Source organism: Dipodomys spectabilis, unplaced genomic scaffold (genome assembly GCF_019054845.1).
Source record: "Dipodomys spectabilis isolate Male_0828 unplaced genomic scaffold, ASM1905484v1 ptg000190l, whole genome shotgun sequence".
NCBI lineage: Eukaryota > Metazoa > Chordata > Mammalia > Rodentia > Heteromyidae > Dipodomys > Dipodomys spectabilis.
The window spans coordinates 3,028,483-3,041,854 of NW_024870867.1; the positions used below are offsets into that span (position 1 = coordinate 3,028,483).

The 13,372-nt window shown below is 34.7% G+C and overlaps 1 protein-coding gene across 2 annotated transcripts in view; it reads right to left on the reverse strand.

The window, feature by feature from the left end:
• Positions 1-13,372, reverse strand: part of Crppa (CDP-L-ribitol pyrophosphorylase A) — a 227,560-nt gene that overhangs the window by 145,890 nt on the left and 68,298 nt on the right. For both annotated transcript variants that reach the window (XM_042695811.1, XM_042695810.1), the window contains exon 6: positions 1,665-1,759. In XM_042695811.1, the coding sequence (XP_042551745.1) occupies positions 1,665-1,759 (95 nt within the window). The remainder of the gene's footprint in view (positions 1-1,664; positions 1,760-13,372) is intronic.

Below are 13,372 nucleotides of genomic sequence, written 5' to 3' on the forward strand. Positions count from 1 at the left end.
ATTCTCATTTTGCTAAGAATTTCTGGGAACATGGGACCAAGGAATACTCAAAATAAATAAACTGAAGCACTTTTGCAGGACAAATCACCAGCTGTGAGGTCTAGACTCATAGGGGAGGTAGATTAGAAATAGAGAAAAGAGAAGGTCCAGGGGTAAAGGAGTTATAAAAGGAGGTGGAAAAACCAGTAAGAATATCTTTCAGCCTTTCCTGAAAACAAGTAAGAAAGGAGCATGTCATTAGGGTAGTAAAATCATTCTGATCCACTGATTTCTTCTTCCTAAAGGAGGTAAAAATTATCTTTCTTAAAAAAGGAACACGAAACGGTGCTGCTGGCTCATGTCTATTCCTAGCTATTCAGGAGGCTGAGAACTGAAGATCTGGGCTCAAAACCAGTTCAGATAGGAAAGCCTATGAGACTCTTATCTCCAATTAACCACCACCAAAAATGCAGAAGTGAAGCTGTGGCTCAAGTTGTAGAGTGCTAACCTTGAGTAAAAAAGCTCAGGGACAGTGCCCAGGCCCTGAGTTCAAATAGAACTGACACATACACATAAACACATGAAGACATGCATACACATAAACACACAAAGAGTAGCAGTAGAAATCTCAAACAAACCACATGAGATGATAAAGACAAAAGAATAAAGAGTAAAATGATATTCCTATTGTCAGTACAGGTATAAAACAGACAAAAAGTATAACCTAACATTTACTAAAATTAAGAAAATTTTCAAAATTCAGGACATTTTGAGATGAAACAATTTCATGAAAATATTGGGAATATTTTACCCATGAATCTTCCTAAATAAATCCATCAGATTAGTTTCAAAGAACCAAAATAATTTGTAGTATGTCAATTACATTTGCAATAATCATTTAATATGCATATACAGCAAAACATGAGTACTTTAAGTATATTGTGTTCAACTTTCCCAAATATAATATAAATTTTTTTAATATTTCAGTATGCAGATAAGGAAATTAGGCAACAAAAGTGATATGCAGTTTGATATCCTGATAAAATAGACCATTAACTAAAATGAACTTGCCTGCTTTTGATCAGAATTTTATTATGTTTATGATAAAAAGTTATAATTTTGATCACAAGTTAAATAGAGAAATTAATGAAAATACAAGAAAAATACTTGAAACCACAAAGTTATTAAAATAATTATAGCAGTTTCCTTGGGGTAAATGTTATACATAGTTTCTATCAACAGACTCCTACTTACTGTTTCTTCTGTTTTTCGAGGCATACCAATGATATTTTCATTATAATGTTCAACTTACAATCAAAATTGTTCCGAATTAATATACATTGATTGATTTTTCTGTGGTTTTTATATAATCAACAAAGCTTACTATGAATCTAGAATGTGCTGTGCACTACCACCTTCAAGTAGATCCAAGCGATAGTTTGGGGCACATGCACCAGGGAGTTCTGCAGTGATGAGGATCAGGAGAAAATCACAACAGGAATGGACAGGAGTTGGAGTAAACTGCAAGTCCTAAGTGGAGATAGGGAAAAATCTCCTCAAGGCAAAATAATACATTGGGACTGAAGTTTGTCCTATGTTTTTCCAAGGTAGATGTTAATACTACAAAATTTTGTGGCCAACTTTATCAAACTTACATTTCCAAACTTTCATATTTGGATACTTACATTTAATTCATTTTTGAGAGCTTCAAGGAAATGATCTACAGGTTCTTTATCTTGTTTGGGATCCATAACTACACAAACCTCATGTGAAATTCTCTCTGAATTAAAAAAGGAAAAAAAATGTTAAAAATATAACAAACAGAACACAGAACAAAGCCCCACTACAGAAACCTATGTTTACTTGTTTTCATAGCCCTTGACCAAGAAGATGGAGATTTTGTCTACACACCAATTAAAGCTACCTAAACTACACATTAAAAAGTCATGGGGTCTTTTTACCACCCAAACCTACACATTAAACAATGTGTAGATTAGTAACCAATCATAGTATAACCAACAGAAGCAAGAATGTAGTCCACAATTTTAAGAGAGTAAGTGGAACTAATATCCAATTGTCACTACCAATTCCATCATTTCACATTTATAAACAGTCTCCTAGAATCTGAGAATCTGAGAAATTACTGTTCTCAAGTATATCTGCTCTCTAGGCTAAAAGATATTTCCTGGGGAGAAAAGGAGGAATCCTCCTGGCTAAGATCAGAATTTCCCTGCCCTTATCTAGATTGCCAATTCAACCTAATCAAGGTCTATTTTGATTCTGAGTATGACATTGAAAATGGATGAATTTTCCTCAAATTTGAGAGGCTTATTTGAGATGGCTTGATTTTAAAATCTAAACCATGTGACATGATGACACTCATTCTCCCAAAATATGTGCAGTCCTCTGCAGCAGACAAATTTGAGGTATTAAGAAATGCATAGGTGCCTCCCATTTAAGGAGTCATTGCTTTGATAGACTATCATGTGATAAAAAAGAAAGTAGCGCTTAATGTCAGATAAGAGGCCCAAAATCAAGTCATTTGAGGACATTATCCAATTTAATGCTTCAAAATAAGTATGTATTATTAACTAAATATTGTCATTCCTTTTTAGACGTAAGCTGTTTTACTCCAGATTGTCCCTAAAACTATGCCCTCCTCTAAGGTTGCCTACCTTGTAATAGTTTCTGAAAAAACCGGAAAACATTCTCCACTTATACCCTTCATTCAAAAAAATGTAAACATATGTGCAAATTAATTCAAAAGGATTGAAATTTTCTTCTCTTTTGAATATAGATCTGCTACAACATTGTTACATTAACTTAAAATTATTTCATCTCTTTAGGACTCTGTTTACTTATGTGTTAGGATAGTACCAACTCTTAGAATTAACTCATAATTAAGTCAAAAGCCAATGGTTCACACCTATAACATTTCAAGACCAGTTCAGGCATACACCAAGAGATGCCTTCTCAACTAACATCCTGGCACAGATGATGCTCCTTGTCATCCCAGCTATGTGGGAGACTGAGATTGAGAGAATTATGGTAGGTACTAAGATCACCTTGGCAAAAAAGTTCACGAGACATCACCTTTAAAGAATAAAACTTGACATGGTGGTATGTACTGGTCACCTCAGCTATGAAAAGCCTAAAATGCATGGATCTCAGTCTGGCTGAGGTCTTGCGAAAGAAGATATTAGCTCAAAATAAACAGTACAAAAAAAAAGGGCTAGAGGCATTGCTCCACAGAAAAATAGCTGCCTAACAAGCATAAAGCCTGAAATTCAAGCCCCAGTATCACAAAAAAAAGTAAAAAGAAAAAGCTAAGTACCCTAAATTACATGATTTTAGTACAATTTAATATATTTAAGAAAACAAAACTCAATTAAATGACTCAGCCTGGGGTAAGAGATATATACTGGTAAGAAAATCTGATTAACTCTAGAATAAAATGAGCTCAGAGGTCACTCTCAAAAGGTGAGTAGATTTTCCAAGATGTGGGAGGAAGGAGCCCTGAAAACAATTTTTAAAGGTTTTTTAAAACAGCAGCAAAATTTTCAAATGTATTGATATAGGAAAAGTATCCACATAAGCACAGATTACTGATAACAGAATTACTTCAAAGCCATGGAAGAATTTGGCAGTGAACCTGCAATGAGGTGGGTCATCAATCAGGTCAGATCCTAGAGGTAACATGGACTCTACAGTGACTCGAAAACTTTTCAACAGAAAATAACTATTCTCAAAGCAGTCGCTTTGGAAACAAGCCCAACCCAAATTTTATGCATCATGAAAGTCAATGTGTAGACAAAATTTGGCTTTATGACATCCTAGCAAAAAGCTAGATAATAAGATTGAAAAACACTTCTCATGAAAAAATAAACACAATAAGCACCAAAAATTATTGTATAAAGTAATTTATAAACACCACAATTAATGTAATAATACCACAATTGTTCTGAGAAATTGATAGAATAACACACAAAAAGAACTGAAACAAAACATAGCAGGAGGTTGATTTTCCCTGCCTTTTATATAAAATAAATAAAATTTATACAGACCTTATAAGGAGTAACTTGCCAGATTCACTTACAAATTCTAGTTTTCATCATTTTAGATTTTCTGTATGCACAAATATTATAATTAAGGTTTTGTTTCCTTCTTTCCAACTTATAATTTTATCTGATGAAAAAGCTTCACTTAGAATTTTGCCAAGTGCTGGGTACAGGTGGCTCATGCCTATAATCTTAGTAATTTAGGAGGCTGAGATCTGAGGATTGCAGTTCAAAGCCAGCCTGGGCAGGAAAGTGCTCAAGACTCTTATTTCCAATTAACCATCAGAAATCAGGAAGTTGAGCTATGGCTCAAAGTGGTATAGCGTTAGCCTTTTACTAAAAAGCGTAGCGCTCAGGCCCTGAGTTCAAACCCATGATTTTTGCCAAGAGATGGCTGAGTGGGAACACCCTCCAAACACATCTAGCCATCAACCCTGGCTCCCATCATAGAAAGTGCTTCAATGTCCTCAGAGATGCAATGTATTCATAGCCCAGGCAATAGATAAGTTAAGACTCTAAGGAAATCCTGAAAAAATGTAGATGATCATCCTCACATGTGAGAACACAATTTTCATCATCTTTCCCTTCAACCTTCTGCCAATGTGAAAATACAACAAGCAGGCCCACACCTGATGTGAGCACTATAAACTTCCAGGCTTCTGAAACTGGGAGAGGGTAAGTTTACCTTGTTTATAAAGTATCGTCTGTAACATTCTCTGGTAGTGGCACAAAGAATAAGACACCAAAATGATCTTATAGTGTGATGAGATACCCTTCTTCATTATAGGTAATTTTCCATTCGCTAAACTCTACTTGGGTGATAATATAACTATTAATAACTTATTTTATCTTATCTAATTTTTGTGCCAGAATCCTAGGCCTTGAACTCAGGGCCTGGGCACTACCTGTGAACTTCTTTATTTTTTTATGCAAGAGATTTTTTTTTATTGTGACAATACTGTACAGAGGGGTTACAATTACATGGGCAAGATAATGAGTACATTTCTTATCAAGCATTGTTGCCTCCTCCTTTGTTTCCCCTTCCCATTCCTTCCCATCCTCCCTCCCCCCGCCAAAGTTGTAAAGTTCGTTTTTGGACATAACATCTTGTACATCTCATTGTTGCAATGGGTCCACCTGCATCCCTATTTAAATGATTTGTTTTTTCCCTTCCCCTCCACAAATTATACCAACATCAAATACAGGGAAAGCAGGGGTTATACCGAGGGAGGGACATACAAAGCAACAAAGAAATAACTTCTTTTTCTCAGGGCTAGCACTCTGTCACTTGAGCCATAGCACCACTTCTGGCTTCTTCTGAGTAGTTTTTTTTTTCTTTTTATTGAAGGTAAGAGTCTCATGGACATTCCTTCCCTGGCTGGCTTCAAATCACAATCTTCAGATCTCGGGCTCCTGAGTAGCTAGGACTACAGAATTGAGCCAGCCACCAGAGCCTGGCTTGATATTTTATTTTTATTTATGCATGCATGGCATGATTTTTCTTTCATCTACTCTCAACATAGTCATATTGGAGTTGGAATTATAGAGAAGAAAAATACTTTAATATTTATAATGGAAATTCTTGTATTTAATAGGAGTACTAGAACCATGTAAAGTTAAAGAAACAGATACATCTGGATGTCAGTTATCTTTGTTTTCTCTTTCTGCTCTTTTACCTCTCTTTGACTTATCTTGTTTTCCTTTATTTCAGTATTTTAAATTTGTCTCTTGTGCATAATTAAATCTGTCTGGATAGTTTTTGGTTTGGTTTCATCTGTATGATTATATTAGTTACTTCAAAGCAAAGAATACTCTCCAATAGTACCTTAATTCAAATGTTTAGGAATATAAAAATTAACACAAAGAATTCTCTAATTCTTTGTCTTGGCTAGTTCCCTGATCCACAGTGTACTAGAAAAGACAATACACTCAAACACCAAAAGGATTCACAATCACTGAAGCATACACAGATCTAAATTAGAGAAGACAGCTTCTCAGAAGATCAGTTGTTCCGTGTAGGGCTCTCCAAAATAATAACTATATATTGTTAGCTCTAAGTAGAGAAATACAGGAAGGATCTTTCAAGCAGAGAGATGATCCTCATTTTGTGCTTATTTTGATGCTTTTCAAAAAATTGAAAGAGGAAGGAACACGGTCAGAATTCCAGTCATCTCCCCTGGAGGGCCATCAAAAAATGTCTAGGTTGATATCCTGAATGTCAAAATTTTGAATATATCATAGCTCCGTATGACAGACTCCTTTGAAATTCTCTCAAGTTTCAATTAAGTTGTACACAGAATCACTTCAGGGCTTCCAACCCCCTGACTAGTTCTTTGCAGTCTAAATTTTACTACCTTTAGATAGGTGACATGGTTTAGGAATATATTATATACATACAATGTCATTTCATGGATGTGCAATTCCAGTGTTACTCTAACTAAAGTCATTCAAAAGCAACAGGAATTTTAGTGCATAAATCTGAAAGCTTATGAAGGAGTCCTAAATCTCATTTATAAAACTCATCTTTTAAAATGCCTCTTATTTTCCTTCAGACAAACAAAGCAAAATACTAAGTGAAACAAGTTCCTTAAGGGGCAAAAATCCAGAAGTATATTTTTAATTGTCTTGAAAACATCCAATGCCAAAAGATTTTTCCACCAGACCTTATCCATTGTACTAACATTTCAAAAGCTTTAGATTTTTCAGGTAAATAAGACCTATATCAAATCCAAATATATTTACTTCCTAAAAGTGTAATTTACTCAAAGTGAGGGCAGTGCCTCCCATTTTCCAGGTGAGTTCCTTGAATCAAAAGCCAATTGGGGAATCTAAATTCTTCCTCTCCAACATTTGAAAATGATATTAAACAGAATTACAAGCCGGATACGATGGTACACATCTGTAATCCCAGCAACTGGGCAGTAGAGGTTAAAGACAGTTCAATCACTGCTTGATCTGTATATTGAGATCCTACCTAAAAAAAATCGCTACTATTGCAATTTGCTATCATTCTCTAAGCTTTATTTGTCAAAGAGTGTTTAAAGTTTCTCTTAACATGTTGAGAACAAAGCTATTAGTATAAGAAGAGAGAAAATAACAAACAAGCCACGACTCTAAGACAAATGGACAACGTGGCCAAGAAATAAATTCGCTAGAAAACTATACATATCTCAGAAAAGGTCAAGGTGATGCCCTTAGGAGAGAACTCTGTTGTTAATGTGCATGTTTCAGCTGGAGGACAATCTCCTGGTCAGTCTTTTCATAAAGGATGCTTTAAGTCATCACATCTTAAACTCCTTTTTAGATGAGTCACAAAATATTGAATGAGCTTCCCCATTTTGGAACTGGAAGTAAGAAGTAGGCAAGCAACACCCAGTCTCCCGTACACACTTTTAGGTGTAAGAAATGCACTCATTTTACTGTCTTTCAACTGAATGAGATCATACTCTTTGTCCTTGAAAGTATTTGTACTTCTCACCTAAGTGAAAATTTTTTATTATTTTTAAGGGGTTAGCAACAGCATGTCAGTTTGTAAGCACAATGTATATTGATCAATATCATCCTTTTTATGATTCTCATCATTGTTCCCAGCCCCAACCCTCCCTCAATTTTTGTAGTTTCATAAGATATGCACTGAATATTATGACTATATTCTCCTACCCCATTGAACTATTTTTTGAAATAAACACAATTTTCTAAGGTTAGTGACTCATCAGGATTTTTGCAATATAGTTTAAGCATATATGTCATATATTTTTATCTCTCTACATCAGAATGAAGTACACGTGCCTGACGTGTTTGTTATCAAGTTTACTTAGCTAGTTGCTTCATAGTATCTTGTAGTCTTCAAAGTTTTGGAAAATGTCAGATTTACTTACAGATGCTGGAATTACCCTTTCACTGATGACAAATTAAGAAAATTATAAGATTACATAAACAAAGAAAAATTACTTTCTCTAAACTTGACCCAAATATTTAACTTACCAACTTACATCTTTTCTTAAAATAAAATCGCAAAGAAACCAAACTCCTCTTAAATTATTTTGCTGCCTTTCTATTCTTACTAATTAAAGCTTGACGCAAATGTTCTCCAATATTCACATTAGGTACAATCACAGTACCACTTTCAAGAGAATGAAGAACAAAAAAACTATTATGCACAAAGAAGTTTACAGATGAATGAGAAATTTGGGGAAATTGAATGTCAGTCAAAAGAGAAACATCAAAAATTAAGGTCTCCAAATAAATCTTAGCTGTCACTTTCTTTTGTCCAAAGAAACATGGTTAATATAAACGGTGCCATCTCTGAACATTTAATAAGAAAAACCTGACAAAGACATACTACAGATGCAGAACACTGTCCCGTTAAAGATGAAAAAAAAACCCTGATTTTAACATTGTTCATCTTTTTAACTTGATTCAAGAGTTTCAAAACAATTTTCCAATCTTAAGTAAAAATGTTTTTTTTTAAAAATCACTAAAAAATTAAGGCATTTGATTCTTTATATGCATAAGACATATGTTTCAACACAGAAAGTCATCTCAAGTCTCATTAATATTGAATTAAATTTGTGCACATGTATTTTACTTTATTCCTTTCAGTCAAACCTAATTTTAAAAGTATATTGAGCTACCTTCAAGGTATAAGTACAAAAATGCTTAATTGCTTTACTACCACTTTAAAAAAATACTATTTATATGGAGAGGACAATAGGCATTATACTGTTTGGTATAAGTTACTGTTTTAAATGCTTATTGAAAGAAATCCACCTACATAATTAATGTTCAAAAAGGGATATTTCTAAAAGATGTAAAAGTGTCCAGATGTCTGTGGCTCAGATCTACAATCTGAGATACCCAGGAGGTTGAGAGTTGGAGATCATGAAACCAGCTCTGGCAGAAAAGTCCATGAGAATCTTATCTCCAATTAACCACCAAAAAGCTGGAAGTGGGATATAGTTCAAGTGGTACAGAGGCATCCTTGAACCAAAAAGCCAAGCAAGGGTGCAAGGCCTTCAGTTCAAACCCCAGTACCAGCACAATAAGCAAACAAGCACATAAATAAATAAATAAATAAATAAATAAATATTTTTTTCTAAACCAAACTTAAGTGTTGGAAATGAAATGTTATATTCCAGAAGAAAAAAAAAGTTGATTTATTCCCTTTACAATAAAACAAATACAGAAGTGGTACTACGGCTTAAGTGGTAGAACACTAGCCATGAATAAAAGAAGCTCAGGCCCTCAGTTCAAGCCCCAGGACAGGCACAAAAACAAAAACAAAACAAATACTTAAAAAAAAAAAAATAATGCCCTGGAAAAGGCACAAATTGTTATATGGACATTAATGTTAACTAATTTTAACTAATGGTAAAGCTGAAATAATTTTAAATTTTAACTTTTTCTTTCCATCTTTATATAAACTGACATACAGAAAGAAGCACCAAGAAGTGGTGCTGTGGCTTAAATGGTAAAGCACTCGCCTTGAGCTGAAGAGCTCAGGAACAATGCCCAGGCCCAGAGTTCAAGTCCCACTGACCAAAAAAAAAAAAAAAAGTACCATAGGCAGTTTTATAGCATAAGCTTACTTGGACTTCTACAATTATAACCAGAACAAAATAAAATTGTTTTTTACAATACCAAATTAAATATAAGCTATCAAATTGAATATGTTCAAAGGTTGCTGAAGCATGAAGGCATAAACTGAACACAATCTTTTATTTAGAAAGTCCAACAGGAGCTTTGCTTCTCAGAAAATTTTAGAATATTGACCCTTTTGCCAGGATAAGTCCAACATATTAAATCAAGTGTGGTTTGGGACTGTTTGTATGGCTTATGTATATTTCTATAAAGTATGTTACTCCTGGCATCTGTTACCACTTTAATATAGTTTGGGTTGGTCTGGGCAGGCAGAGCAGGCTTGGGTGGGCTCCCTCGTTTGTAAGACAAAAGTACAATACCCCTTTGTAAAGGGGATGTTTATACACTTATCAGTCAACCCCTTGTCTTTTTGTAACAATTAATCACACTACTCTGAAGAAGTTAGTTTTAATTTTCAGTCAGAGTAGAAGCTTCAGAGTCAAACATTAAATAACAAGGACTAAATCCAATCCTACCTTAGGAAACAGGAATATTGAGATTGCTTGGTTTTCACAGATTGCTTGGTTGTTAACAGCAAATCTGCAATTAACTGCATTTTAACACAGACTGGCAAAAACCAATATGAGGCAACCACTTTCTATATGTGTTTCCTGTTAACAACAGTTTATCATAAATAAAAATCCATGGAAACCCTGATGCTCAAATGAAGCTTACAATTAACTTTAAGACAAAAATCAGATTTGGAGACTTCATGCAGACTACATTTTGGAAAGTTTAGTCAAAAGCCTGCCTGAAGTTAACAAACCTAAGTCAAACCCTAATGAAGTAAAATTGCTTTTCCTAACACTCAGATGTAAATTAAGATGTACCAAATACACATGCTATTCTAGCAACAAGTAATTTTGAAGTTACACATTGTCTTGTCACACATGCAATTTGGTATTTATCCTAGCAAATATGTCACAGTCAGAAAAACACTCAGTAAACAAGAAAATACTTATCAAAATGTCTGCCAACCATAGATATTTAGTAAGCAAGGGAAAAAGCAGCTTCCCTGACAAATTACATAACACTAGGATTCATTTCATAGCATGACAAAACTTACATCCTCGAACAAGAGAAACTTTTGTATCTATAAAGGCCAGATTTATCAAAAAAGATTAAGCAGAACCCATGCAATCACTTTGTTCTGACACTAAATTTTAATTTGCATTATTTCTCTTGGCATGTCTAGAAAGTTGTCATTTCCTTACTATTTCAAACCCACTTGTTTTGCCACCAACAAACTCATTGCAACCAACTATTCTCTAGACAACTACACCATGTTCAGAAGTACTAGGAGGAAGATCTTCAGTTTTAATTGAATGATGGTTCTTCATTAGCTGAAAAAAAATCCTAACCCAAAGCAATCAGAGCGTCTAAGGAACTTCAAAAACCACTGGAGTGCTCACCCCAAGAAAGAAAACCTTGTGTTAATTTTACTATTAGGCAGGAGTCAAAGATACAAAACAAACATGTCCTAGAATAGAGTTAGACAAGGGCACCAGTGACTTGGATTTAAATTGTTAAGTCTTGCTCTTACAAACTGGGGAACCCACAGGAAAGTAACTTTCAATTTTAGTTTTCCCACTTAGAAATAGCAGCTATAATATCAGAGCACTGCTTTAAAGAGTAAATACGTCACATATACAAGGCATAGGGCATGAGTAGTGTGTGCTCCCAGTTCTAATTTTGTCTTGTCAGAAAGCCATGCAACCATTTCACTTTTTTTGTGTGTGTGCCAGTCCTGGGCTTGAACTCAGGAGCTGGACACTGTCACTGAGCTTCTTTTGCTCAAGGCTAGCACTCTACCATTTGAGCCACAGTGCCACAGCCTGGCTTTTGCTGTTTATGTGGTACTGAGAAATCGAACACAGGGCTTAATACATGCTAGGCAAACACTCTTCCACTAAGCCACATTCCCAGACCCTCTATTTTTTAACAATATATTAAGGATATAAAAATAGACACACTCAACTCCCGTAAGCATGTGCTGGAATCAGGTGGAAGGAAAGTGCAATATATTCCCATAGCTTAAAATATTCAGGGCAAACTCAATAGAAGAGTTTCGAGGAAACAAAAGAATAGACATTCTTCCCACCTCATGAAACCATAAGCTGAAACACGTTCATACCACATTATAGGCAATGATGAAATCCAAACAATTCTTAAAACCAAAGGAATATTTTTGTATATCTTGATAGGAAAGTCAACCTTCAACTTAAACCAGCTAGAAAGTCCATAGTATTTATTATATTGAGCACAGGCATTTTTATACCACAATCTTCATTTTCTGACATTTCCAAAGGCCACTGTGAGTTAGCTTCTGAAAGTACAAAGTATTCCAAAATGCATGAGGCTATGGGCTCCAGGTAAGGGAATCTGAACTATTTCTATATAAAGGGTAAAGGCAGTGGGATGGGAAAAAGAGAATAGTTATGTAATGAAACTATTACGCCTAAGGCAGAGCCTTGTAGTTAAGAGTTTGCTTTATGTCCTTCCTGAGTCGTAGTTGCCTTAAAATCCTTGAATATACTATAATATGAAAATGATAATACCAATTTCTTGAAGAATATAGATAATACATATAATATCCGTCAAACTATGCCTAGAACAAATCTACTTCCCATGAAATGCTACAAAATGTTAGTGAATAGGAAAATAGTATCAACATTTGTTACGTGTAATGGTTGATTTTGTGTGACAACGTGACTGAACTAAAGGATTCTCAGAAAGATGGTCAGACGTTATTTCTGATTATATCAGTGATGGTATTTCTAAAAGAAATTAGCATTTGAATAGATAGACAAAGAAGATGGGGGACAGTGTTATCTAATCCTTTGAGAGCTTTCACTCAGGACTGTTTTATGAGTCTTATATAGTTTGCCTAGACTATGGTATTATATACTGCCAACAAAAGAACATGGAACGGTTAAATCCCTTCTTTTGGAGGTAAAATATTTATCTTTTTCTCTCAGTACCAATTTCAAACTGAAGACTATTGGCTTTCCTGGTCTACCAACCATTGCTTTGGACATAAAACTGTACCTTTCTGGCTTTACTAGGGCCTCAGCTCACAATGGAAGATAACAGGACTTAGCCTCCATAATTATGTGAGCCAAGAACTCATAATGACCTCTTCCTATATGTCTCCATTTGTGTATGTCTTTTGGGTTCAGTGTCTGCATAACTGTACCCAATATAGTTAGAAAAAGGGAAACAGGTGAGTGTGTTCCTCATATAGGCTTCTAACAACCACATAGTATTTGGAATGTAATTTTTCGCTTTGAATTTTTATTTAGCCGGTGCAAAAGATATTTCTGTAATCAGAGACAGTATTTAGTACAAGTCATGAAGGCAGAGCATAATCTCAGTTGGACATTGCATACCAGCATTGGGAATTGATAAAACTTGATAAGACTTCAAGCTTGTAATGCAATAAATAAAATTAAGCAATAAATCACCTGGAGAAGACTGGGATATCATACTAAAGGAATACTTCTGGAATTTAATTTGCAAAGTAATCTCATCAAAATACAAATTCTGATTGAATGGAATGGGAGCAGAAATTCATTTTTTCAGATCTCAGAAAATCCCCATGTTGCTGGTGTACAGTGAACATGGAATAGGAAGGTCCCTGATCTAATCAATGGTCCGATAAGAGTACCAACTACATCAGAATATCCTAGCAACTT